At 40.9% G+C, this 26530-nt stretch overlaps 1 protein-coding gene and 1 long non-coding RNA gene across 9 annotated transcripts in view; one reads left to right on the forward strand and one right to left on the reverse strand.

Annotated features, from left to right (window-relative positions):
* LOC133208204 (transcription initiation factor TFIID subunit 4-like) overlaps positions 1-22787 on the reverse strand; it is a 248593-nt gene extending 225806 nt beyond the window's left edge. For 7 of the 8 annotated variants that reach the window (XR_009724289.1, XR_009724291.1, XR_009724288.1 and 4 more), the window contains exons 1-3: positions 21634-22787; positions 17706-17878; positions 990-1151 (exon numbers count right to left, since the gene is read on the reverse strand). Coding sequence is in view for 5 of the 8 variants with exons in the window: in XM_061345914.1 (XP_061201898.1) it covers positions 990-1151; positions 17706-17878; positions 21634-22747 (1449 nt within the window). In the remaining 3 variants the exon portion in view is untranslated. The remainder of the gene's footprint in view (positions 1-989; positions 1152-17705; positions 17879-21633) is intronic. The other variant, XM_061345915.1, reaches the window with a different exon arrangement.
* A 352-nt stretch (positions 22788-23139) lies between these two features.
* On the forward strand, positions 23140-24641 carry LOC133208207 (uncharacterized). The gene is made up of 2 exons (XR_009724293.1): positions 23140-23620; positions 23841-24641. It is a non-coding gene; the product is annotated as an uncharacterized LOC133208207 (long non-coding RNA).
* The last annotated feature ends 1889 nt before the right edge of the window (positions 24642-26530 follow it).

Raw genomic sequence — 26530 nt, forward strand, 5'->3', positions numbered from 1 at the left:
CTTCCTTTAATTCTTTTACTCAACCATAAAGTTTCTCAAAGCCTGACAAGAAAAACTTGTTTCTTTTCAAATACAGCCTTACTGATAAAACCATTGATTTTGCTTGCTTTTAACCCTAATTTTGCCACTCTTTACTCAACAGTGAAGTCCTCTTTTTATAATATAAATGAATGTTCAATTAAAAATTAGTTGCTATTATTCAGCAGTTTAAGATCACCACAATGATGTGACTTCTCTAACACAACTTGCTGTAAATTTGTCTCTTAACACAAACAAGTCAATTCCCAGCAATCTGTGGTCATGTCACCAGGTTTACACCAGTGTCATGTCATGTGGATATGAGCTGTTGCTGTGCACAATTACAAGCTGACCCGTGCACCTGCACTGTGATGCTACAGATGCCATGGATCCTGCAGCACCAGCAACCACACAGCAGATACCACCACTCTCTACAGGGGCAAATGCAGTGCAGCATGTCCACTACTGAAATGGTATGCAAGTCCAGCTGTTTTTTTTCTTTTAGAAGAAGCTTAAAACTGAATCTATAGTACCTACAATTTTTTTTATCTAGGAAACAGTAGAAAATAAAATCTAAGCTACCACTCAGGACCTGTGTAACAGTCTGACTATACATTTGTTATCAATTTCTGGGATTATGTTTGCGGTAAAAACAAACATAGAATCTCATGAAACTCATGAATCGCATGAAACTCACCCAGTTTCAACCCCCTGCCCACTAGACCAGGCTGCTGCAAGCCCCATCCAACCTGGCCTTGAACACTGCCAGGCAGCCACAGCTTCTCCAAGCAACCTGTGCCAGTGCCTCAACACCCTCATGGGGAAGAACTTGTGCCTAATACCTAATCTAAATCTCCCCTTTTTCAGCTCAAACCAGTTCCCCCTTCTCCTACATGAACACTAAACATCAGAACGTTAAATTCACTTTTGAAAAAAAACATGTAACTACAAACATCCTTTTCTTCACACACCTTGACATCTGTATTGTTACTACTCACTGTGGTGTGGGCGAGAATAGAGCCTCCTGGCAGAGCAGCAGCAGATGTAGCACTGACAGGTGCAGCTGACTGAACAACTTTGGCTTGGACTGGAAGTCCCAGGCAGACAGGAGATGTGGCTACAGAAGTTGGTTGCTAATAAAGGAAAAATAAGCATTTTATTAGTTTTCCTCTTTAGTAATTTGATCTCCAAGACACTTTAATGATAGTGCTTACATGAAGAATCATTATTAATGCTGAAAAAAAAACCCAAACCAGTAATATGTTTTAGAGATATATTCACAAATAATGCAATAATACACTTAATGGCATATTTTTAATATTTCTCCTAAAAAACTATTTCTCTTACAGCTTTGTGGAAAAGATCAGGAAAACCAGGACATGACCTGAAAAAAAAAATGGTATTACATTGATGTACTAGTTCAGTTGTAACATTTAATTGTCAGTATTCATCAATATTTTGGTTCATAATTGCCAGTAACACATATTGCTCATTTCGGTATTTGCTGGTCTGTTCTAGTCTTTTTCCTTAAAGAAAATGAATATGGCGAGATAAATCCAGAAAGCAGAAAAATAGTTTCAGATTAAATTACACAGAAACCAACTTGAACAGAAATGAAGTCTAAGCATTAGTAAAACCTTTGTCACAGAAAGAACACTGTAAACAGATCAGAATGTCAAGTGCAAACAAAAATTACTGGCTTACAGCTTTTCACTCAGTAGCATACTCTAAACTCTGTAAATTTGTCTCACACAGCAAACTTACTGGTCTTGCAATGTAACTGGGAGACTGAAATCTCTTACCATCATATAAAAGGACAAAATTTTGGAATAAAAAAAATTTCCAGGTATGTTGCTATTTAATTCTACAGGAAAGTAAACACCAGTATGGAAGAAATACATCAGACAATGTGGCAATTTTGACAAAAAGAGAACCACTCCTTATTAAAAAATGGAGGCCCCCCTGGTCTCTTATACCCTGCATTTATTAAGATTTGCATTAAAACAAATACTCAGTAAAGGCAAATTTTCTAAGGTGGCTCTAGTAAATAAATTCATGGAGAATACTGTTTCTCACAAGATAGGACTATTTTTTTCCTGATTGAAATTTTACTTTATATGTCTTCAGTTAAAATTTTTATAAAAAAAGGCTTATTTTCGATTCTTACATTTTATATTAAGCCTACATAAAAAACTTCTTCAAAGAACATCCAGTATTCTTAAGAGATCTCCAAAAGAAGCAAAGGCCCAGGCAGGCATTCAAAGCCCCAAGCATTCCTTAACAATCAGTTCAGCATCATCATCTACTGGATATCAACCTTCTGTACACGGTGGGGGGGGGGGGAGGGAGGGAAAGGAAAACAAACAAAAAAAATCTACCTGAGATCTGAACAAAACCTTTCTGTTTATTTCAACAGCTTTCAAGGTTTTAAAAATATTGACTAGAGTTGTCTTCCATACTGAGACAGCCTAGAGACAGTAAACAGCATCATCATGAATAAGCAGAATGTCTGGGGGTTTTTTGAAGAATGATCATATAAAAGCCTTTTCTGGTTTTCAGTATCATACCTCTTCATTGTAAAGATCACTTGCTTCAATTTCCTTAAATACTTGTTGAATAAAATTGTATTTACCTGATAAATGGTATAACTAAAAAAGAAGAAAAAAAGAAAAAAAAACAACACAAAAATACTGTGTATCTTGCTCATTAATCAGTGTTTCCAACCTAAAAATACAGCGTGCCTGTGATATCTGCCCCCTTCTTGTCAGTGCTTCCAGAGCTGAGGGTATACTAAGCAAGCAGACAACCAGGCAAACTTCTGGAAACTACTCAGTTCCAAGAAATATCTGGAGCCAGAAGTGTGTAAACACAAAGAGCTCAGACTGCTAACTAGAAGGTCGTGCTTTTTCCCTCATCTTAATAAATGCCCATGATTTATCACAGGGACATACATGGAACCAAAAACACTTGTAATTAAACCATAAAATTTTATTATAACGGTGTTTTATCCAACTAGGCATACATTCTACTGTGCCTGACCACACGAGCAAACTGTGCAACATGAAGACTAAATTCACCCTCAGTCTTAAAATCAATAGTTGACAAAAGCCTTTGATACAAAATGGCATTAAAACCTCTTATTAATGCATTGGATATGAAATAAAAGCCTTACTACCACAGAACTGCAAACAATGAAACGCAACAGTTTACTAACATGGTCCCAAAACTCATAAATGTTAAAAAGGTAACTACGAAATACATGGATGAGAAACGTAACAAGCAACTAGCCTAGAGAAATCCTTAAGTATCATGGAAATGATCTTCAAATGACAGCTACAATTTGCCAGAAGACACTCTAAGGACTCTCAACACAAATGCTTCAAGAACAACTGGTAAAACTGTTTAGAAACAAATGGCTGTTTTCTATGAAAGGAAAGCTGTAAACAGATCTCATGAGAATCTATCAAACAGAAAACAAAAGTTGTCATCATGTTAAAAAAAAATAAAAATCATAACCCAACACGTCGGGCTCCTACTGGAAAAAGCTAAAAGAATTTATGATGTTTTTTAACCTGCTGAGGTTTGGTATGATGCTGTTAAATTTCAAAATTAAAAAGAGAAGCTTAGAATGGAATATATTTTCACATGTAACTATTATTTTTTATTAGACGTATCACATATTTCTACATTTCCTGAATACATTAAGGTAATGTTTAAGATGCTTTTTCCTCTCTACTCAGGCATTAACAGGTGGGAAACTAGAAATTGCGTGAATACAGAATATAATCCACCACCAACTTCCACAGGGACACTTGAGAATGCTTATGATAGCCTTTTGTATACAGACATTACCTGGCTCTGTCCACACAGAGACATGAGAAATTGATAAACAGAACACACCACAAGTGCTACTGTGGAAATTAGGATTTTCAAACACATCTGTCTCTCATCCTGCCAGCTTAGAGAGGGCATATCCCAATGTCCACTCTGCCTGCAGAAGTTACCCACATAATGCAAGTAACTCCAGTTTCAGGGTACAAGAAGTGAATTCCAGCAGGGCAGTCAGTGCAGATTAGAAGTGTTCACAGAAGTCAGTGTGGAATCACTCTGTGTCCTGTAAATTCACTCCCTAAATTATTACATTTTACAGTACCCCATCCAGCTGAGGGGGGATTGATAGAGCAGCTTTGGTGGGCACCAGGTATCCAGCAAGGGTCAAATTACCACATCATTTTAGAGTAACTAATTTCTACAACCTTTCTTACAGGCATGGCTTGTAGCCCTACCTACTATTTAAGTATCAATCATAACACTCCCCATAACCAAACTCTGCTTTTGAATGCTTGAAACTCTGTCCATTTTCTGCAGAGCTCATGGAAAAAATCGTACTTACTGACTGCCTCATAATTCTTTCAGCTATTTGGTCTGAACACGTACTTAAACGTCAGATGAAAAGCAATTTGTATGTCAGGAATTTGTTTTTCATTCTGGTAAAAATACAGCCAAATTGAGCCAAAGTACTAACCCTTTAAAAAACTGACATTTGCATAAAATTGCTGGAGGCAGAATCTCTAAAAACTTACCCAACAAAGGCAGAACCTTCACTGCTACTACAGCATTGATGGAGTCAAGCACCAGAGCCCTAACACACGGAGAGGCTGCTGTAATTCTCATATTCATCACGCCCCTTTTAGGTTCACAAACTACATGTTCGCAAGAACAGGGTAGGAAGACACAGGACTGGAAGCAATTAGACAAGACAGGCAGAGGAGCTTGGGGCCACAACAGAAAAACCTTCAGAAACCAGGGTTTCTAAGCCCCAAATTCCTACTTCTTAAGTCTCACCATCATGTTGGTGTAAGCAAATACCTATATAATTCATCAATTAAAGTACTTTCTCGTTCTCTGGTGAAGTGGCTGATCCACCTGTAGCCACCAGGATTCCTGCAAAGGTTCTGGTGGATAAAAAGCAGCTCAATTTTGGCACAATTAGATTATTCCCCTGCCTCAATTGTTCACTGCTTGTGCTGCATGCAAATATAGATAACCTACTGTAAACAATACTCATATGGTATATATATGAGTGTAATGTGTGAGGTTTGTTCATCAAAAGGTTTACAGGGAAATATTGCTTGCTACACTCTAAGAAACTCTCTGCAACTGGAAGCATATTCCTTCTTCGTAACTATTGTACTTCGTGAGTTATAAAGGGAAGTCAGTTGTATTATTACACAAGATTATGAGAGGGAAAAGAAGGGGGGGGGGAAGACAGTGAGGCATGGCCGCAGACTTGCCTCGATATTGCCGCTTTAAGGGGGGGGTTAGGTAGGTTGAAGTTGTATCTTGTTATATGCACCATATAAGTGAGGGAGGCTGTGATAAGGCTGGTAATGGGCGTTTCTCGAAATCTCCCGAAACTTCTCGACGATGAGACCCCCAGCACCAAAGGGAAGCAATGGCAAAGAGCCATGTCAGCATCCGAGCGAAAAGAAGCAGCGGGATTGGCTGAAGCCTTGAACTGAAAAATATAAAGGACAGCCTCCCAAAGACCCCGCATGCGCGTCTTCGGGGGAGCAGGGGCACCGCTGCACACCCAGCGCTGGTTTTTTTATCTGCTATCGCTTGCTCAATTTAATAAATTTACAGATTTACGTTTTAAAAACGAGATTGGCTCTCTCATTGATAACATGAGTACCCAACTTGAAATGTGAAGTTTGTGACCAGGAGCGGTCATGACTAAAACTGAAGACAATGAAGTCAAACTCAATAAAAACAAACACAAAAAAAAACCCCACAAAACAAAACAAACGAACCAAAACCACAGTATTTTTAATGTAGTATTTTTAAATAGAGACAATAAAGTCGTTTTCTATTTATAAAAAAAAAAAGGGCAATAAACCCCTTAGATACATTGTTGAAAAAGCTGTTATAGGGATAAGCTTCACCAAAAAAAAACCCAGAAAGAAAAAATAACCCTGTGTGGTTATTAATTCCCACTTCAGAGGGGAACTTAGTGTGCAACAATTAAGCCTGAAGAAACCCACTGAACAGTGGAAGACACTACTAGACTACTCAGGAACCTTCTTTATATCATTTTCTAGTCTTTGTTTAGTTTTACAGCCTTACTAATATTTGAGTGTCTTCTAAGAAGTTGTAGAAGATACGTTAACACTATGAAAATGTAAACAGTAGAATTTGTAAGTAGCATGAACTTACTATCTGCTTATACAGAAAAGATCCCCTCACCATGAAGAGAAGGAAAATCTTTTGTGGTTAAAGCAAGCACAGCCAAGACCATACATTTTTTTTACTTTCTCTGACCTTCCAACCTATCTGCCCTGCTAACTCAAATCTATATTCCAGAATATTGTGCAAGAAGCCCAAAAACTGACTGTATAAAGAAACAGCATAGAATAGCCTATTTGATAACAATGATAGCGTACCTTAGGCAACAAAAAAGATCTCTCAATTTGCTTTAAATGTTTGCAAAAAGCAAAACAAGTATTTCTCAAAAAGCAGTAAGGGTGTGGAAAACAGTTGAAAAATTATCAAGAAAAATACTAAAAGATGACATAAAAGTACAAACACTGCTGAAAACAGACAGTGGAAGTATGTCATGTCAAAGGCTCTGCTTTAGCAAGACAAGCAGCTTGTGAAACATCAGCCAAATTAGAACTCCTCTCAACATATGATGGCAAAGACTAAACTGCTGTTGCCTGCACTGAGCATATTCCATAGCAAAGAATATAGCCACTTTCAGAGCAGGTGATTCAGCACTTTTCACAAGTTTAAAAACCGTATTTTAATAAATGATGGGGAAGTAAAACTTAACAGAAAGTGAATTAACAAAATACAGGAAACAAATCAGTGAAGTTTAGATAACAAACTTGAAATTCTGAAGAGCAGAAGTCAGAAAATGCCTAAAGCAAGAAGAAACAAAGCTAGAAAAGAATTACCATGTTCTTAAAAAATACATACACATACACGTATCTGTTGATTGGACAACTTATGCCACAGAAGCAAAACTCAAGTGATTGGTAATTATATTTGTAACAGAAGAATTGTTAAAGAAGAAGAATTGTTAAATAGCCTACTTAGATGCCTGTTATGGACTAAACCATCAAACTTTACACGTAACTTCACACTACATTTTCTGATCACTAGAAATACACAAAGCAACTTAATGCTGGAAAACACATTTTGAATCAAACTTGAAACAAAATTATTAGTAAAGTCTTAAGACCAGAATTCCAATATATACAATGAAAATTCCAATATACACTATTTCCCCTGATTTGTAAGTTCCAGTAACAGATATTCTACAATAAAATATTATGTGTGAGGCTAACACTGGTCTTTCCTGTATGATACTCACTTTATATTCTCAATGGACAGTAGCACTTTAATTCTGTAACTAATAAAATTATTTTAGTTTAAAATAATTTTAAGTATGTAACTTATTTTTTGCTTTTTATTAATATAAACCCCATTGGGTATTAAGATACTGAAAACTAGCAAACAAGCTGCATCAAAAGCATGAAATGCCATAAATGTACAAATGAATAATGTAAACAAAAGAAACACAACAAAGAAAAACTAGATGGCAGCACCTCCCTATTTTTCATAATTTCACAAGTATAAGCTTCAAAAGAAGATGTGGAGGCAAAAATTTAATGTCATCAAATAATCAAGTTTTGGAATACTTCTAAACGTACTTATTACCTCTGAAGAATATAGTAATTCAAGCAAACCCCTGCTTATTTGACCTGCCTGCAGTACAAGAATCCAGAACAATTTTTTTCTAAGATCAACTGAAGTTCCACTAAATTACAGTTTGCTTCCTCAAAATCCTGTACCTTAACTAAGGCCCTATAAGCAGATAAAATTTTGGCAACATTAATAATTTTTTAATACTCATTTAAATTGTCAATCAAAACTTAAAGAAAACAAAGTATGAAGAAAAAATTGTACAGTAAGAATTATGCAGTTAATTCAAACCAATGTTTGCTTTAAACATCGAAAGCTTTTATTTTATTACATATGTTTTGTTCAAACACGCATACTATCCCTGAAAAACTATTCACAGTACAACAAAATTACACTTAATAATGCATCAAGAGATTACAATGTAATAGTCATAGAATCATAGAATACTTAAGAGTTGGAAAGGACCTTAAGATCATCAAGTTCCAACCCCCTGCCATGGGCAGGGACACCTCACACTAAACCGTGTTACCCAAGCCTCTGTCCAACCTGCCCTTGAACACTGGGGATGGAGCATTCACAATCTCACTGGGCAACCCATTCCAGTGTCTCACCGTCCTCACAGTAAAGAATTTATTCCTTATATCCAATCTAAATTTCTCCTGGTTAAGTTTTAACCCGTTACCCCTTGTCCTGTCACTACAGTCCCTAATGAAGGGTCCCTCCCCAGCATCCTTATAGCCCTTCTTCAGATACTGGAAGGCTGCTATGAGGTCTCCACGCAACCTTCTTCAGGGCTGAACAGCCCCAACTTTCTCAGCCTGTCTTCATACAGGAGGTGCTCCAGTCCCCTGATCATCCTTGTGGCCCTCCTCTGGACTTGTTCCAACAGTTCCATGTCCTTCTTAGGCTGAGGACACCAGAACTGCACACAATGCTCCAAATGAGAACGGAGTAGAGGGGCAGGATCACCTCCTTTGACCTGCGGGTCACGCTCCTTTTGATGCAGCCCAGGATACGGTTGGCTTTCTGGGCTGGGAGAGCACACTGCTGGCTCATGTTCATTTTCTCATTGACCAAGTCATGGAAGTGTGAGTACTTCCATGTAAAACATAAGATTCCAATTTAAAAAAGGCAAGCCTCTCACAGCTGCATCAATAAGATGGAATATATATTCACAATGTGAAACAAATTTTGGTTTTATATACCTGAATATCTTGCAATATTTCCCCCCCAAAAAAACTGAAAAGCTTTGTTAGCTGTAGTCAATATCCCCCATTACAGTCCTATACAATCTTAAAAGTGGACCTAAACTAAAACTGTTGTATAGTGCAATCGCGTCTATTCATGCTTTTCTTGAATATTTTATTTAAATAAACCAGAAAGTCTGATGTAAAATACCATTAAAATACCAAGTACATTTTTCTATTAGACACTTCTCTCACTTACTGCTTTCTCTGTTCTGTTATTTACATATTCTGATTATTTTGATTGAACCCCTTTCACTACTTCTGACTCTGGTTCAGACATTGTACATCCTTTTTTGACACACGCCCATGCTCCAGAGCTTTTGGGCTTGGCAATAAACCAGTCAGAACTGAAACCCTTCCAACAAGGTAGTTGCTTATTCTCATTAGCCGCTTTTCCAGAATTCCACTAGGAATTGAAACAAGCAGTTTTTATTCATATTTTACACTGCAGCAATTGAGAGAAGCGTAACTGTCTAATGACAGATGAACACACCTAAGAATCGAGAAGAACCTTTCTTTCAAACTGGATTTGCCTATCTTCTTCAAAATTGTCCCCAAAGCTGTACTACATTAACTTACATCATCTACTCCTAAAAGCTGCAAAAGAATTAGCCAAAGGTACTACAAACAATAGAAGTCAAACAATGACTTAAACAGCAAAGTCAAGAGCTCAAAATATAAGAAACATTAGATTTATGTCTGCTGTGCAACATCAACTCTGTGCCTTGACTGCCTAGCTGAAGCTTTTATCTCTCTGCTTTTATCTCACACAGACTGTAAGGAATTTGCTGCGTACGTACACAAGAAACTAGTATAGGATGAACGGGAAGTTACATATCTTAATCTTCCTAAATTTGTGTGCTTGGCACTCCAATCAAAGTATCTCTTCTTAAACTTGGGAATGGCAGAGGATGGTGTTCAGCTGACAGGCACAGCACACAACAAAACGACCATACCCTAGCTGTATAATATACATATAATGTGCACAGTTTATTAAACAAGCACACTAAAGCAAACAAGCACACTAACATGAATAGGGTGTATATCTGTCTATATATATTAATGCAAATCATATATATATATACATATAAGTACAGAGGAAAATCAGTCATCAAGTCATTACTGCATAGAGAGAAAAGAGATTAAGAAGAAATACATGACCATTCACCACCGAATAATCATCCAGGCTCACACTTCCAGCTGGGAAGCCCTGTTGCAGTCAGCGCCGGGAGTCTCAAGTAACTGAGAAAATTCCTGTGCAGTGTGTCCACCAGAGGTGAGGCTCCAGATTCAGCTTCAAGAGGGTCTTGCCTTTATACCCTCAGAAAAACAACCAGCTTTATGCCCCACCTCTGATTGTTTACTTGTGAAGCTGGGCATTTTCTCAAGATCTCACTGTTGTCCACATCAAGAGCATCGGCAAGGCCCTCTGCTGTGGCTAAACATGAATGTCACAGGACAGCTGCACCCCTATGTTTTCCTGCCTCTTTCTGACAAACAGTAATGATGAACATAAACATCGATGCTCTACAGAATACACTGTGACAAAAACATACTTTGTTTTTGTCTCTCAGCCATGAGAGAGAACTAACTCTTAGCTAGGTTCCCATCTGTTACATACGGCTGTATTGATTCCCTGTAAAAGTAAGTACTACTCTATAGAGATACCTGACTCTCAACCTTCAGCAATGCAACATGTAAGGATAAAGCCACTGTCTTTAAGCAAAGCATTACCCTAAGCCCATATACTAAATCCCAAGGGAAACAGACTACACTTTCTGTATTTCAAGAGCTTCCATTGTTCCCAGAGGAAGGTGGATCCTTCCTGGATATAGGCCCAGCTGCTGAAGCTAAAGGAATTTTCAAGAGAAACCCAATTGTTTTCCCTCCCAACCAGCAGGGAGAAGATATGGCAAATAATGGCCTGAGACACAAGAATAAAATCTCTCAACTGCTGGAGAATCAGTTTAGAACCTGGACGGCTCTGTACGTGTCAACTAAGCCAATCTCAACCAAGTACATTTAAAAACATTGCCTTATTTTCCCCTCCTTCTTTTCTTGCAAGTGAAGGAAGAATTACTTAATTATCAAGGGGAGTGATTCAAAGAGCTGTCAAAATTCGTAACTTTTCAGACAATCTTTCTCATATTTTTAAAGAAGCTAATTCATAATTCATTTTATATTCTCCAGTTATCACTCTCAACACTTCTTAATGATTTGCCAAAAATAACTGTGAGCTTTTGCAATTTCTTTCACATTATTTAATAACCTGTGTTTTACGTCTAACTATACAGCTCATAACACTTTCTTAACACAATAATCATTTAAAGTGTATACAGAATTAGCACCGAAAGCAATCACTTAGCTCAGTAACTTTTGACAGTGGCTAGGAATCAGAACAAGCTGAAGAAAAGCAACCATACTACCTATAAAGCATGAAACCTGACTTTTTCTGATAGAACAAATTACTATTTCCTACAATACTTATGACAGACTGCAAGTTACCACCTGCATAGACTTATACATAAATAAAATAGAGTAAAACACAAAGTGACTGAAGTACATTAGTAAACTCTACACATTTAAAGCACGCTGCATTTTAATTCAAATAAAACTAACTTGAAATAACTGAATAAAAACATGATAGTGAATCTGAGCTCTGCACAGTAACATAACAATCATCCCACTAACATACCAGAGATAGGCATTCTATGTTCTAGAGGTAAAAAAAAAAAAAAAAGCATACCTTGTAATGTTCTTCAACTTTGCAAAATATTTTGCAGAACTCAAGCAAGTAATGTTTTTGTCTGTCTTGAGCTAATGGCACACACATTTTTTCTCCGTTTCAGTCACTGTGGAGACTAGGATTAACTATTATACTTCACATAAACCCATAAGACACTATTTTCCATACCTGTTAAATTATGAAAATTTTAATTCACAGAATTTAGCTGACATATCAGAATTTGATTCTGAAAGAAAAAAACTTTATAAACTCACTGAAAAAAATATTTTTCAGGATATACAAGTTCTTATATTTAGAACTTGATCCCTTTTCTTGATCAATCATAATGACTATTAAATAACTGGCACTTCTAAAACCTTAGCATAATAATTATCATTAGACTTCCCTCCAGAAAACCAAGGACTCTCGTTATAATCCACCTAATCAAATAAAAGTCTAGTGCCTAATTCTGACAGGATAAACCTTTAGACTTGAAACCTTCACTGTCTGGTTTTAAAAGGCTATCAACCATCATTTTTAAATGTTAAGGTCAAACATTTATAAAACATAAGCACTGTCAAAATGGAAGAAGAGCCTCGGACCACATGCAGAGTCAAGGAAGTTCAATGCAAATTTCCAAAGGACAATATTAATTATTTCTTATCCTTGCTAATTACAACAAATAAATGATGCAGTACAGTCTGGGCAGCTACTATGAAGATCTGCCAAAGGAGATGAATCCTGACAAGCTGCAATACCATGATTCTAATCCCACTATGTTAAAATAATCAAACTTTTGCATCCTATAAAAGACATCAATCATTCATAAGGTCTGGCTGGTTTTCTCTACTTTCAACCAGCTTATTAGCACTAGCACATGTAAAAAGAGTATCTGTAATGCAGTGGGGTATTTATCTGGGCAGAACCCTGCATAAAAAGAATCATATCTTTCTAATACCTGAACTCCTTCAGATTTTAGGCATCTCTACAAGCATATAAACATGCAGTATCCTCACAGATTCAGTTTTATATAAATCCAACAAATCAGATTATACTCTTTCTGCAACTTTAATTGCTTCCTATAATTGCCTGAGGCCACCATGGTCAATTTCCAATATTTGCTGTGCACACATCTTAAGGTTGACTTTGGTATCCAAACTCCAGTCTTCTAGTAAAGACTGAACACACATAGCCAAGCAGTCTACATTTTTGTATGCTTCTCTATGTATAATAAATATGCATTCCTTGAACGTTTCCACACTACAGACAATTACTCAATTTGCTATGAATGTTTCCACTCTGAATTTTAATTCTGTATGCTGGCCACAACATAATGACAATGTATTACATGAAAACTAACAGTATGAAACAGAAACAGCTAAAACTAACTCATTTTAACAGACTGAGATCATATTCTTGGCACAGTCCCACCCCACAGTTTCTGGTTTGCATTTATGTTATGCACTTATCTCAGGATCCTTCACTAGAATGTGCGCCATACAGCCCCTTGTAGTTCAGTACTAAAGAACTGATTGTACTTATTTACAAAGAAAGCCCTAAACACAGACAGACAGATAAATTCAAAAGAACAACTTGTCTGGATTTTCAGTGCCATCAAACTTGGAAAAAGAAATAAATCTCAAAATTAACACAGGCTTATCTCCTCGTGTATTTTTCCTCAAGTAAATTTATCTTTGAAGGTTTCTACAAGCTTTCTTATACTCCGGGATATCACAGATCTAAACCTTGAACATCTGCCTTTTCTGTGAAGAGTTCTTTTACAAATTCCATCCAATATACACTTCTCTTTCCTGAGAGCACAAAGTCCTTCAAGTGCTTCCAGACTTTTATTTGTGTCTTTTCTGAGATGCATTCCATTGAGCTACCATCCTCCTAGTGATACTCATTTCTAAAACTTACATTCTACTTGCTATTCTGTGGTTTAGATTTCCTCATGTTATTTATTTATTTTCAGTTTTCCAATTTTGTTCTGGTTCCTTCTCTTCTGAAAATTTTATCATCATTTTCAGTTTTGAATTAAACTTACTAATCCTTTAGACTACAAATATGGTGTAACTCACAAAGCATGTAAGAGGACATTAATCAAATGTTAAACACTGGGAAACACACATTTAAGTTATTTCAAGCAACATATACAACCATCAATTAAAAAATTAGAAAGGCACCTCTTCCTCTCTTTCCATTCAGAATTACTTACCACTTCTGCAAACACAGACCTTGGGCACATCTACCTTAAACTGCCTATCATTATTATGGCACAGCTGCCCTGTACTAACATCTAAAGGTGTTTGACTCTATATTTCAGTAAGATAGCTCAGCTCTAGCCCCAAATAACCTGAAGATGAACCACCTCCCTAAACAATTTTAAACCAATGCAGCCTATCAAGTCATTTAAAAACAATACCCCTCCACTCTTGAATATACATCACTTCTGAGCTGACATAAACACTCCATTGACAAATCTGCAGTAAGGAAGCACATTATCCTGTCAATCCATATAAAAAAGGAAATATAGTTATGACACAGGCAAAACTAAGCGTAGACCTATGACAATCAGAGATGAAGTAAAGGAATTAAACCTTTCTTTTTAATAAGATGTTATTTGAAAAGTTAATTCCTGAAAATCTTTGTATTGAATATGCCTGGCTTTTTCTAATTTCTATTAAAATCCAGCCATCTTGTGCATCCATTCAGAATGTCAGGATCTCAGTGTGTCCCAGTCAGTTGCCAGCACCTATAATAAATGCTTGGAACAATGCAGAGATATTCCGGCTGCTCCAGCCAATGAGCCGGCTTCATTTGGAGCTCAGCTCAAATGCCTCTATACAAATGACCATAGCATGGGGAACAAACAAGAGGAATTAGAGATGTGTGCATATCTACGGGGGTATGACATTATAGGCATCACAGAAACATGGTGGGATGGCTCCTATGACTGGAGTGTTGGAATGGAAGGTTACAGACTCTTTAGAAAAGAGAGGCCTGGCAGGCAGAGAGGGGGAGTTGCCCTTTATGTTAGGGATAGGCTGGAGTGTATGGAACTCTGTCTGGGGACGGGTGAGCAGGTAACAGAGAGCTTGTGGGTTAGGGTTAAAGGGAAAACAGCGATGGGAGACATTAATGTGGGGATCAGTTATACACCTCCTGATCAAGAGGAATCTGCAGATGAAGCACTCTATAGGCAGATAGGAAAAGCCTCACGCTCACAGGCCCTCATTCTCATGGGTGACTTCAACCACGCTGGTATCTGTTGGAGGGACGGTACGGCCCGGCACAAGCAATCCAGGAGATTCCTCGATTGTATGGAAGACAACTTCCTCCTGCAAGTAATAGAGGAACCGACAAGGAGAGGTGCCATGCTTGACCTCCTGCTCACCAACGGGGAAGGGCTCATTGGAAATGTGGCACTCCAGGGCAGCCTTGGATGCAGCGACCACGAGATGGTTGAATTTGAGATGCTTAGGACAGTGAGAAGAGCGTGCAGCAAGCTCACTGCCCTAGACTTCAAAAAAGCAGACTTCAGCCTCTTCAGGAACCTGCTTAGTAAGGTTCCACGGGATATAGCCCTAGAGGGCAGGGGGGCTCAAGACTCTTGGTTGGTCTTCAAGGATCACCTGCTACAAGCTCAGGAGTATTGCATCCCAACTATAAGGAAGTGCAGCAGGAGGGCCAGGAGACCTCCTTGGATGGATAAGGAGCTCCTGAGGAAAATTTAAATGAAAAAAGAGCTTTATAGAAAGTGGAAGCAAGGACAGGCAGCCTGGGAAGAATACAGGGTTATTGTCCAGGAAGCTAGAGAGACCAGGTTAGGAAAGCTAAGGCCCAGTTAGAATTAAACTTGGCTAGGGATATTAAGGATAACAGGAAGGGATTCTACAGGTACACAGCAAATAAAAAACAGATTAGGGAGAACGTAGGCCCCCTCAGGAAGCTCTCAGGTGAACTAGCTACACAGGATTTGGAGAAGGCTGAGGTTCTGAATGACTTCTTTGCTCGGTCTTCCCTAGCAAAGGCTCTGACCGCACCACCCAAGTCTTGGAAGGCAGACGCAGGGACTGTGAGAATGAAGACCTTGGGCCCACTGTAGGAGAGGAATTGGTTCGAGACCATCTTAAAAATCTGAACGTGCACAAGTCCATGGGTCCTGATGAAATCCATCCATGGGTCCTGAAGGAGCTGGCGAATGAAGTTGCTAAGCCGCTGGCCATCATATTTGAAAAATCATGGCAGTCAGGTGAAGTTCCCAACAACTGGAAAAAGGGAAATATAACCCCCATTTTCAAGAAGGGGAAAATGGATGACCCAGGGAATTACAGACCAGTCAGTCTCACCTCTGTGCCTGGCAAAATCTTGGAGCAGATTCTCCTGGAAGGCATGCTAAGGCACATGAAAAACAACAAGGTGCTTGGTGACAGCCAGCATGGCTTCACTAAGGGGAAATCCTGCTTGACCAATTTGGTGGCCTTCTATGATGGGGCTACAGAACTGATGGACAGGGATAGAGCAGTTGATGTCATCTACCTGGATTTGTGCAAAGGGGTACACTGTCCCACACAACATCCTTGTCTCTAAATTGGAGAGACATCGATTTGATGAATGTACCACTCGGTGGATAAAGAACTGGCTGGATGGCCACACGCAGAGTTGTGGTCAATGGCTCAATGTCTGGCTGGAGACCAGCAACGAGTGGTGTCCCTCAGGGATTGGTGGTGGGACTGGTCTTGTTCAACGTCTTCGTCGCTGACGTGGACAGTGGGATTGAGTGCGCCCTCAGCAAGTTTGCCGATGACACCAAGCTGTGTGGTTCGGTTGATACGCTGGAGGGAAGGAATGCCATCCAGAGGGACCTTGACACGCTTGTGACGTGGGCTGATGCCAACCTCATGAAGTTTAACCATGCCAAGTGCAAGGTCCTACACCTGGGTCAGAGCAATCCCAGGCACAGCTACAGGCTGGACAGAGAAGAGATTCAGAGCAGCTCTGCGGAGAAGGACTTGGGGGTGCTGGTCGATGAGAAAATGAACATGAGCCGGCTTCAGTGTGTACTTGCAGCCCAGAAAGCCAACCGTATCCTGGGCTGCATCAAAAGGAGCGTGACCAGCAGGTCGAAGGAGGTGATCCTGCCCCTCTACTCTGCTCTCATGAGACCTCACTTGGAGTATTGTGTGCAGTTCTGGTGTCCTCAACATAAAAAGGACATGGAACTGTTGGAACAAGTCCAGAGGAATCCACGAGGATGATCATGGGACTGGAGCACCTCCTGTATGAAGACAGGCTGAGAAAGTTGGGGCTGTTCAGCCTGGAGAAGAGAAGGCTGCATGGAGACCTCATAGGAGCCTTCCAGTATCTGAAGGGGGCATATAGGGATGCTGGCAGGGACCCTTCATTTGGGACTGTAGTGGTAGGACAAGGGGTAATGTGTTAAAACTTAAACAGGGAAAGTTTAGATTGGATATAAGGAGGAAATTCTTTCCTGTTAGGGTAATGAGGCACTGAAACAGGTTGTCCAGGGAGGTTGTGAATGCTCCATCCCTGGCATTGTTCCAGGCTAGGTTGGATGAGGCCTTGGGTAATATGGTTTAGAGCAAGGTGTCCCTGCCCATGGCAGGGGGGTTGGAACTTAAGGTCCTTTCCAACCCTAACTGTTCTATGATTCTATGATTCTGTGATTCAGAGGAACAATGGGCACTTGATGAACCAGTAGTATAAAGCTCAAACTCAGTTTAGGCTAAGACTGAGTCTTTGAGCCTCCAATGATCTTACAGTCTGAAAAAGGTCTTGAGAGACTCTTTGAGACTTTTCTGAAAGATGAGAAAAAAAATGTAATCCTAGGCCTCAGAAAATAAAACTGTATTTGAATAAGTATTTAGTGGTTCCACAACAAAAAAGAGGAGGAAAGAATATTTGCAAACACACATGAACTAACAATACGTAAGACAGAGTAAAACACAAGGCACAAAAGTCATGTGAAATCAAGCCACACATACCTGAGTTGTTGATAGGCGAAAAACAGGGCCAGCTGTGGGCACGGAAAGTCTCGGTGACATGGTGGCAGGACCCTGTGCCTGCGTATGTACTTGAGCCTGCATTTGGGCATGTGCTAGAGCCTGCTGAGGCACCATTACAAGCTGTCCAGCATCTGTGCGCACTAAGACCATACCTAATGAGAACAAAGTAACAATAACTATACAATAAAGATAACACATGAGGTATTATGTAACTAAGGAATACAAGTAAAACTTAGGGATAGCAGTGAATGTACATTTTTCTTTACACTGTATCATTTTTTATTCTGGTGTAGCATGAGATGTTATTTCAAGGAAGAAAAGTAACCCCCACCAGCAGACAAAAACTAATACCCTATTCAGCCCGGAATTCAAGTAACTGTAGCTTATGGATAACAGTGACTAAAAAAAGGGTCACTTGCGTGCATACGCATACTTTCAGCAGTCTAGTCAGGATCAGCAGAATAAAATTAGAAATATTCATTAAAATTAAACTATAGTGATAATGTAGTAGCTGAGAATAGAATTCAGTATGAACATAGCAGGGACAATGACATGACAGCTTTACTTAAACAACAGCTTCAGGAGATGTGCACATACAAATATCAGGCCAGCCTCATTTTTTAGTATACAATACTTAAGATCTAGGTAATCGTTGCGAGTTAACAGATGAATTTATTGGGTACCCATCATCACCGCATTGGGAGGCATTACCTGTGGTTTAGACATCAAGAAAAAAATATTGGCAAATCCAGACAACCAACCCAGCCAGCAGAAAATGATACACAAGCGTGTATTTTAGGCAAACACCAAAGGAATTGTTTCAAAATTATCACAGTATTTGGCAAGTGTTTTCTAATACTTTTTGGAGGTCAATGATAATTTTTCTCAGATTTTCTGGTAACACATTTCACAAATAGAGGCATTCTACACAACACAGCCAGTGCCACTAAGCTTTGTCTTAAGTTTTCCATAATTAGCAGGTCAGAAAAGGGGAGACAATGGCTAAGCTGGTCCCTAGATCACCTGGAGCTTCACACTTGCTCAAGATCATTGCAAAACATGTAAAGTGCTTCCTTATTAAGCAGCAATTCCCCAGCCAGATCATTTAAAAGAATTTCCGAGTTACTTCCAGAATACACTTTAACAGTTTAACCTAGATAGGGTACAATAGGTCTATAAACAGAAAAATATCCTGACTGCAACTACAAGAGAAACAAAAAACATAAGAATCTAGGAAGTCACTTTTATTCTGGTGGTAAGAGTCAGTTCACAGTGTTTCTACAATTCATCTCTATGTGCAAATTGCTGCTGCTTATTTTTTTTTTTTTTTTTTTTTTACTTTTTAAGGGAAAATAAAGGAGGTAAAAGCATACATTCACTTCTGATGAGCTCCGGGGGGGGGGTGTGTGTGTGTGTGTGTGTTTAAGCCTACCTGAGTAAAGGGACATGGCTTGCAACATACCATCAGGATAAAGAAATCCAACACTATTATAACAAGCAAATACCAAATTTCAGATGTACCCTATACCAAGAAAGTCTTTCTTTCAGTCTCTTAACATAAAAATACAAATCCCAGTCGTGGGATTAACACACAAGTGAACTGCAGCACCAACAAAAGCCCTCACTCTCATAGTCTTAGGTGCTCCCACACAACCCTCCTTGCTAAAAACACAAACAGGAGCCAAATTTCTGCCACAACAAACTAAAGAATTTAGGAAATCAAGCTTTAAGGTTAAAGGAACAGAGCTTTACAGGAAGAACCACATCCAAATGCCATGTTCGTAACTCTAAGACCAGACGGGAGTTTTTAAAAGAAAAGCTGAAAAAAGCCCATAGAAACTCTTTTAAAATATATTTGCTTTTTAAGGTCCATCAGCAATTTAAGCAGCAAACCTCATGGTCTGTATTTGCAAATAATTCCATACGCAGATTATGTGCTTGGTATATATATATATATATACACCAGTACCTTGCCAACTGGCCAAACACATATCCCTCCTCTGATTACACTGTGAATCTTGTATAAAAATCCTCCTATATAAAAATCTGCCTACCACACATTAAAAACTACAGATTCATAGGTGTGTCGATTTATCTTCCAATCTTCTAAAACCAATTCTGAATTAAAAAAAATAATGAATGGAGAAGAAAAATTAATTGCAACACAAGCCACAGTTACAATAAAAGTTGTAGACATAATTACTACTATAGATGCATAAATGTTCACATATTAATGTTATGTTTTAATTCAGTTTGGAGGACTTGAAATTTCTTTTACCGAGCAATACATACAAATTAGAATCTGGTTAAATTATGAGATTATTTTTTCCTGTCAGCCACATAAGGTCAAACCACACAACTTATGATTATTATATGGTAAAATAACCTATTCTCAAAAGCTGATTCTAAATTTCTTCTTTAGAAAGAAATTTACAATGTGGGAGTTTCAAAATTAATTATAAACGATCCACCAATTTTAAGAATGAAAAACCCAAAAATATCATTGTATTTTCTGAATAACTTCCTTTAGAACATACTATCTTACTGTTTACAAAAATACAATGGATTTCAAGCTGACCTGTAATAAAATCAAATTCAAATTATAACTTTCCACAGTATTATTTCCATAACATTTTCTAAATCTTGGACCAGATCACTTTCAAGGGCTCTGTTTTCCCTCTTTTGTTTGAAAATTAAGTAACAAAATGAAATGTCAACACAAGAAACTTCAGCAACAGTATGCAAAGTTATTATCGTATGTGTATGCTAATTATCAAACAAATAAACAATGGAAAACCAAAGGCTAAAGTCACTAATGTAGTCTGAATAGCAACTTCTTACCTGTTTGAAACCACTGAGCTTTTTACCTTTGGAGCATTAGATTCTGGAGCAGGACTTTCAAAAACTACAGCCAAATATAAAACTACTAAACCTTCACTTAGAAGTGAGCTTCAACACCATTACATTTTTGCTACACTTAGCTTTTTGCTATGCTTAGCTAATATCAAGTATTTTAAGAAACATGTTGGAAAAAGTTGTTTCAGACTACATCAATAGCTCCACATATTATCATTCTATTCTTAGTACTAGCAAAAATGTATCAAAACCAGTTCAAATGTTAAATCATCTCCTAAATCAAGCCACAAAGTTACCAACTTTTTGCAACACGAAAGTCTAAGTAGGGGATCACAGAATCCTTTAGAATTTCAGTTGAAAGAATACACAATTAGAACAGGAATCACCAGGATGAAGCGATGCTGTTTTGGTTAGTTAGCAACCTTGTTGAACTTACATTTTTAGTAATGACAGTTAAAAACTAAGAGCAGAATAAACTGGATGCAACCATTACTTCAGAGTTGGAAATAAAATCCAGTGATGTAAAGCCTGCCCAGACACAGCAGAGAATTCCACCATCACACTTGCTGAAATCAGAAATTTTGGATTAAATTATGTACATCAGCCTGTGTCTCGCCGCCTAATTCACATCAGAAGATACTCCCTGAAGTAAAAAAACTTTTAAAGTCTATCAGAAGTCAAGCAGAAAACAGAGTCCTTCAAGGCACATATAAACTTACGTTTCGCTAACACCCAGCCTTTTATCTGGAGCGCGACTGCTCACTATATCCATCCAAAATAACTTACCGCGGCTGCCGCTCTCACCCCAGGACAGAACAAGTAACTCACCACACAACAGTCGTAATTAAACTGCATTAGCAACTGCCCGTCCCGTACCAGTTACACCCTCATTAACGGCAGCCTGTTTGTCAGACGTCGCCCTCAGACAGGTGCCTCCTCTTGTTCCCAGCGCGTCGAGCAGCGGGAAGACAACTTTGGGGAATGAAAACAACCTCGGCCAAAAAGAGAAAAAAGAAAAGGTTATCCCGAGCGGCTGCTGCGGTTCACTTACCCGGCGGGATGGTGAAGCCGGGGGGCAGCTGGATGGTGGTCTGGTGCTGCGGCCTCATGATCAGCTGCGGGGCAACGATCCTGGGGGCAGCACTCAATGCCGGACGGGGCGAAAGAGCCTGCGGGGCTGCGAGGGGGACTGCGCCAGCCTTAGAAGCGCTGACCGCCGGCTTGGGAGCTGCGGGTGCAGCCGGGGCGCAGTTGGTGGCCGAGCCCTGCCCCGGCGGTGCGGCAGGCGCTGGGCTGGCTGAGTTACGGAGTGCGTTTACTGCGGAGAGCGGGCCGTGCGCGGGTTTTATCTGTGCCGTGGCGGCGTCTGCTTTGCCGTGGCTGCTGACTGGTGGGACTGCCGCCGGCCGGCCCCCGGCACCCTCCCCGTTGGGCGCCGCCTCGCCGGGGAGCGCCGCGGTGGCAGCAGCAGAAGCACCCTCCGCCACTCCCGCCGGCCCGCCCCCCCCGGCCGGGGTCCCGCTCCCCCCCGCGGCCTCGTTGCGATGCGACGGCGGTAGCGTGCTGTCGGCGGCGGGCGGGCTGGGGCTGGGGCTGCCCGCTTCCCGGGCAGTGGCGCCGGCAGCCACATGGTTGTTGACAGGCTGGGCAGGGGCGCCGGAGGGCGAGAGAGCGGCGGGTTGCGCAGGGGCAGGGGCGGCGGGCGCGCCGGGGCTGCCACCGCTGCTGAGCAGAGCCGCTCCATGTGATTGCTGCACACTACTACTGTTTACACTCACTCCCCTCCCTGCCGCCGCTGCTGCTGCCGCCGCCGCTGCCGCCGCCGGGGGGGACGGGGACGGGAGCTGCCCCTGAGTAGGGGTTCGACTCTCCGCGGCTCCGGGACACCCCGCCGCTGCCTCATCTGCCACAGGAGTGGGAGAAGGCGCGGGATGCCCTTGCTGCTGCCGGACGGGGCTGCTGCCCCCCGCTAGGCTCCCCTGGTGCTGCTGCGGCTGCTGCTGCTGGGACGGGGCGGAAATCCTGGGCTGGGGCGCCTCGGCAGAGCTCCGGCCGCCGGCCAGCTGCGATTCCAAGGAGCCCACCAGATCGCTGACCGCCTTCTCGTCCACCTCCTCGGAGAAGAGCAGCATCTCTTCCAAGGGGTCCGAGGCGCCCGCCGCCATCTTGCGCTGAGTTGGGAGCCGGCCGCGCAGCGCGCAAGCGCACCGGCCTCTGCCGCGCGCTGGGCATGCCGGGAGGGGGCGGCTTCCCCCACCCACCATTGGGGCGGGCCGGGGCAGGGATGAGCGCTCATGGGGTGGTGGCAGCGGTTCCCGGGTCTGGCTGAGTGGGGGTCGTGCTCGGCTCCGCCGCTGCACAGGGAGAGCCGCAGCTCTCCTGAGGAGCGGCCTAACTGGGGAACGGGCACGAGAGGCACAGGGCCTGGGGCATTTAGTGAGAGCGCTGTCGGCTGCTCCCCGGCCGCCGCGGGAAGAGGCAGTCTTCTCCGGACAGCTGCCTATGCGGGGCTGGTGGTGCGTGTGAGAGCGTGCCGGTAGTTGTGTCTGTAGACTTCTGGCTCGGAGGTTTGACTATTGGAAGAAACCCTAGTGCTGACAGAGAGGTGTTAGGTTGCACGCTGGGAATTGAAATGTCACGCAGTCATGTCATCTTTTTGTTAGCAGAGCTGCCGTAATTATGCTCTTTGCCTTCACTTCATACCCTGTGAGGACGGCTGCAGCCAGGACAATTTTCCTCACGCCTAGGTAGAACTGAAAGCGTGTGTGTAGCCAGCTATAGTGGCTCAGATGCCTGACACCAGCTCCTTCAAAGGAGATAACTGCATATGCTGTTTGGGGCGGTTTGAAATCCTAAGAAGCACGCAGAGCATGTTCAAAGCTACAGCTCCACCTAAACAAGAATGATTGCAGTAATACAATTCCTAATGTGGATGCTGTTAACAGAAGAGTTGTAAACCAAACCCAGGATTCTTTGCATCGTCACAGCAGCTGTTCAGACATACTGTATTCCCTCAGCATCCACACAGAAAACTTGAGGTAGTTCGTTTTGATGCTAACACTTGGCATTGCACTCCTGTAAGCCCTTTTCTAATCAAGGTTTGCCTCGTGCATTCAGAAATCTCACTTATGAGAGTGGTTCTAAACTGTAATTTCTTTGACTCATGACAGAGCAGTTTGTTTGATGGGGCCTTCAAAATAACTATCCCCCTATGAATAGCCATTGACCACAGTTTGTTGCATCTGTTCTTGCAAACAGGTGATAACTACCATGGATTTGTGATGCAGCCAGCAGAAAACAGCTTAGATTCCATTATCTGTCTCTGCCAGCCTGCAGTAACTTGGATGTCTGCAAACTTGAATGTATTTGAGCTGCTGCTGTGGCCTGAAATGGTGACTCATTCTCCATTTTGCGATTTTTCAGGAATTTCCACACAATTGAAAAAGGTGCACTGGTGAAAACCCCACCTTCAATTGCATGAGCTACTGATGGAAATGAGTGCAGGGCTCACAGTGTATGCATGCACAACTCTTCTCCATTCTCAGACTCAATCTGTTAAGTCAGACATTGTATGACTTGTCAAGTCACTAAACTCCTAATCACTGGCTTGTTACCATCTGTTTCCTCTCAATGTAGGTTACATTTTTATTTAGAGTAGTTTTTCCTGGTTGTCTGTGTATACATTTAGGAGCAGGTTTATGATAAATCAAAATAAACTGCTTTTAAAATGCATTAAAAATAGGTTGTGCCAGTTTAATTAAGTTTACAAGTCTCCTGAAATTAAACCAGTATGTATTTCATCAGCAAAGTGGCCAGTGACAGTACTGAACGCTCAAAGGTGTGGTCAGGATGTATAAACAGGAGACAGTGCATTTAAGTGACTGTGAAAGCGCAGTGGTGCTTATGAGAAACACTGTTAACTGTCCACAGGAGATCTATGCATCAAAAATTTGCTTAGCAAGTGGGTATTGTTTTTATGGAATGATACAACTGAATTAAATTTGGACTTTTAACAAATGTTTCTACCTGGAAATTTGATTAAAATGTACTAGTAGACTATGACTCAATTTGTTATTGCACAAAAATATAGAATATTCATTTTTGTTGAAAAAAATAATCAAAAGCTATCCACTATTACTTTAAGAGTTGCACATTTTATTAACTTCAGAGAAGACTCCAATGCTTCCTTGACTTACATGCTTTTATCCTGCACTTGATTTGCATACCACCATCCCCAGTGTTTTTCTAATGAAGAGGTAGACATACAATTCTGCAACTAGTCCTGTATGCGAAAAAGTTTTTGTATACATTTCTCTAACACTATAGCATCAAACTGGGCATCTCCATTAAAAAAAACACACCCAGAAGAAACTTTGTGACTTCAGAAGATAAGAAGTAATCTTCACACCAGAGGAAAAAAATGGGAAGTCGTGATTTATACAACAGATTTCAAAACTTAAAAAATTACCTACTTTTAATTACAGTTTTAAAATACACTTGTGGGTGGGTAATCTGTAAAACATTAATTCATATTTCTTCCCACTCACCTCTTCTTAATTGAGCCATTTTATATATATAAACACACAGAATAAGGAAGTATAAAAGAACCATTTAATAAAACATGATATGTACTGATTCATATTGGACTCCTTTCAAGTCCAGAAGTTATGACATATGTAAGAATGTATATAAACTTGTTGCTGAAGCTGCCTTTGGGCTTGTGCTTCTATGTAGGGAATAAGACTTGGTAAAGCACAGAATCTTGGTGAACTTTTGTATTCATTCCTTTATTATAAAAATATTTTTAAAATATTTACATAACTTACAGTAATTCCTATAACATGCAACTCAAACCATGGCTTGCAACAATTTAAAGCTATTTCCACTACAATCTCCATGCCTAGTCCCTTTGGACCGCACCATAGGGTTTAACATTGCAATGAATTCCTCCCCTTGCCCCTGCTCCAGTTTCAGCTTACCCATAGACTGCAGTCCTTTAGGGGTGTACCTTCTCCAAGTGGAGCCTTACCTACAAGCCAGTGTCTCCAGGGGCATACCCGCTGCAGCAGTGACTTATCCACAGCCACAGTTGCTTTGAGGTGCACCTCTCCAGCATGGCCTCCATGGGTCACAATGCCTTCAGAGAAGTTCCTGCTACCAGCATGGCCTTAACCCATACCCCCTTAAGAAATAAACCTGCTCCAACATGGCCTTATCTACAGCTGCAGACCCTCCAGAGGTGTATCCTCTCTGTTGTAGTCTTATCCTTGGCCACGTGCTTTGAGGTGCTGCAGTATGACCTCATGCACAGCTACTGATGCTTCAAGGTGTTCCTCCTCCAGCATGGACTCATTCTTGAGTTGCATCCCTTCAGAGGTATACCTGCTGAAGCTCAAAAATAACGAGGGCCATAGATGCTTCAAGATGTGTACCTGCTCTGGCATAGACTTACCTATAGCCACACATGGTTCAGGGTGTCCTGCTCCTATGTGGTCTGATTGACAGGTCACAGTGCCTTTGACTTGAGTTCACACTGGAGTTCCAGCCTGCCCAGGAAGAACAGAAACAGCCCAGAAACAGCAGCCGTGGCCATCTGCCAGCCCAGGCACATTGCCATTGCTGTTATCAAAATGTTCCCAGGCACAGCAGTTAGATGATAAGCAGGACAGCAAGCAGCGAAAGCAAAAGGCAGCCACTAATGAGCTCAACACTCTGATACACAGTAAGGCAAGCAAGCCCCATGGCAAGCACAGCATGCTGTCAGTTAATAGCTAAACAGCAGTAACAGCTATAAACTCCATCTAGCAATCCCAGTCACATCTATTGTTACCTCAAAGCCTATGTGCCCTGTGTTGGACACCAAAAAGGCCAGTCATCGTTTAACCCCAGCTAGCAACTAAACCACAACAGAGCCACTCACTCACCCTCCCACCCCCAAGTGGGATGGG

This window comes from Neopsephotus bourkii, unplaced genomic scaffold (genome assembly GCF_033783945.1).
Source record: "Neopsephotus bourkii isolate Nb327-2 ecotype Australia unplaced genomic scaffold, CSIRO-AGI_Nbou_v1 NB_245, whole genome shotgun sequence".
Classification (NCBI taxonomy): Eukaryota; Metazoa; Chordata; class Aves; order Psittaciformes; family Psittacidae; genus Neopsephotus; species Neopsephotus bourkii.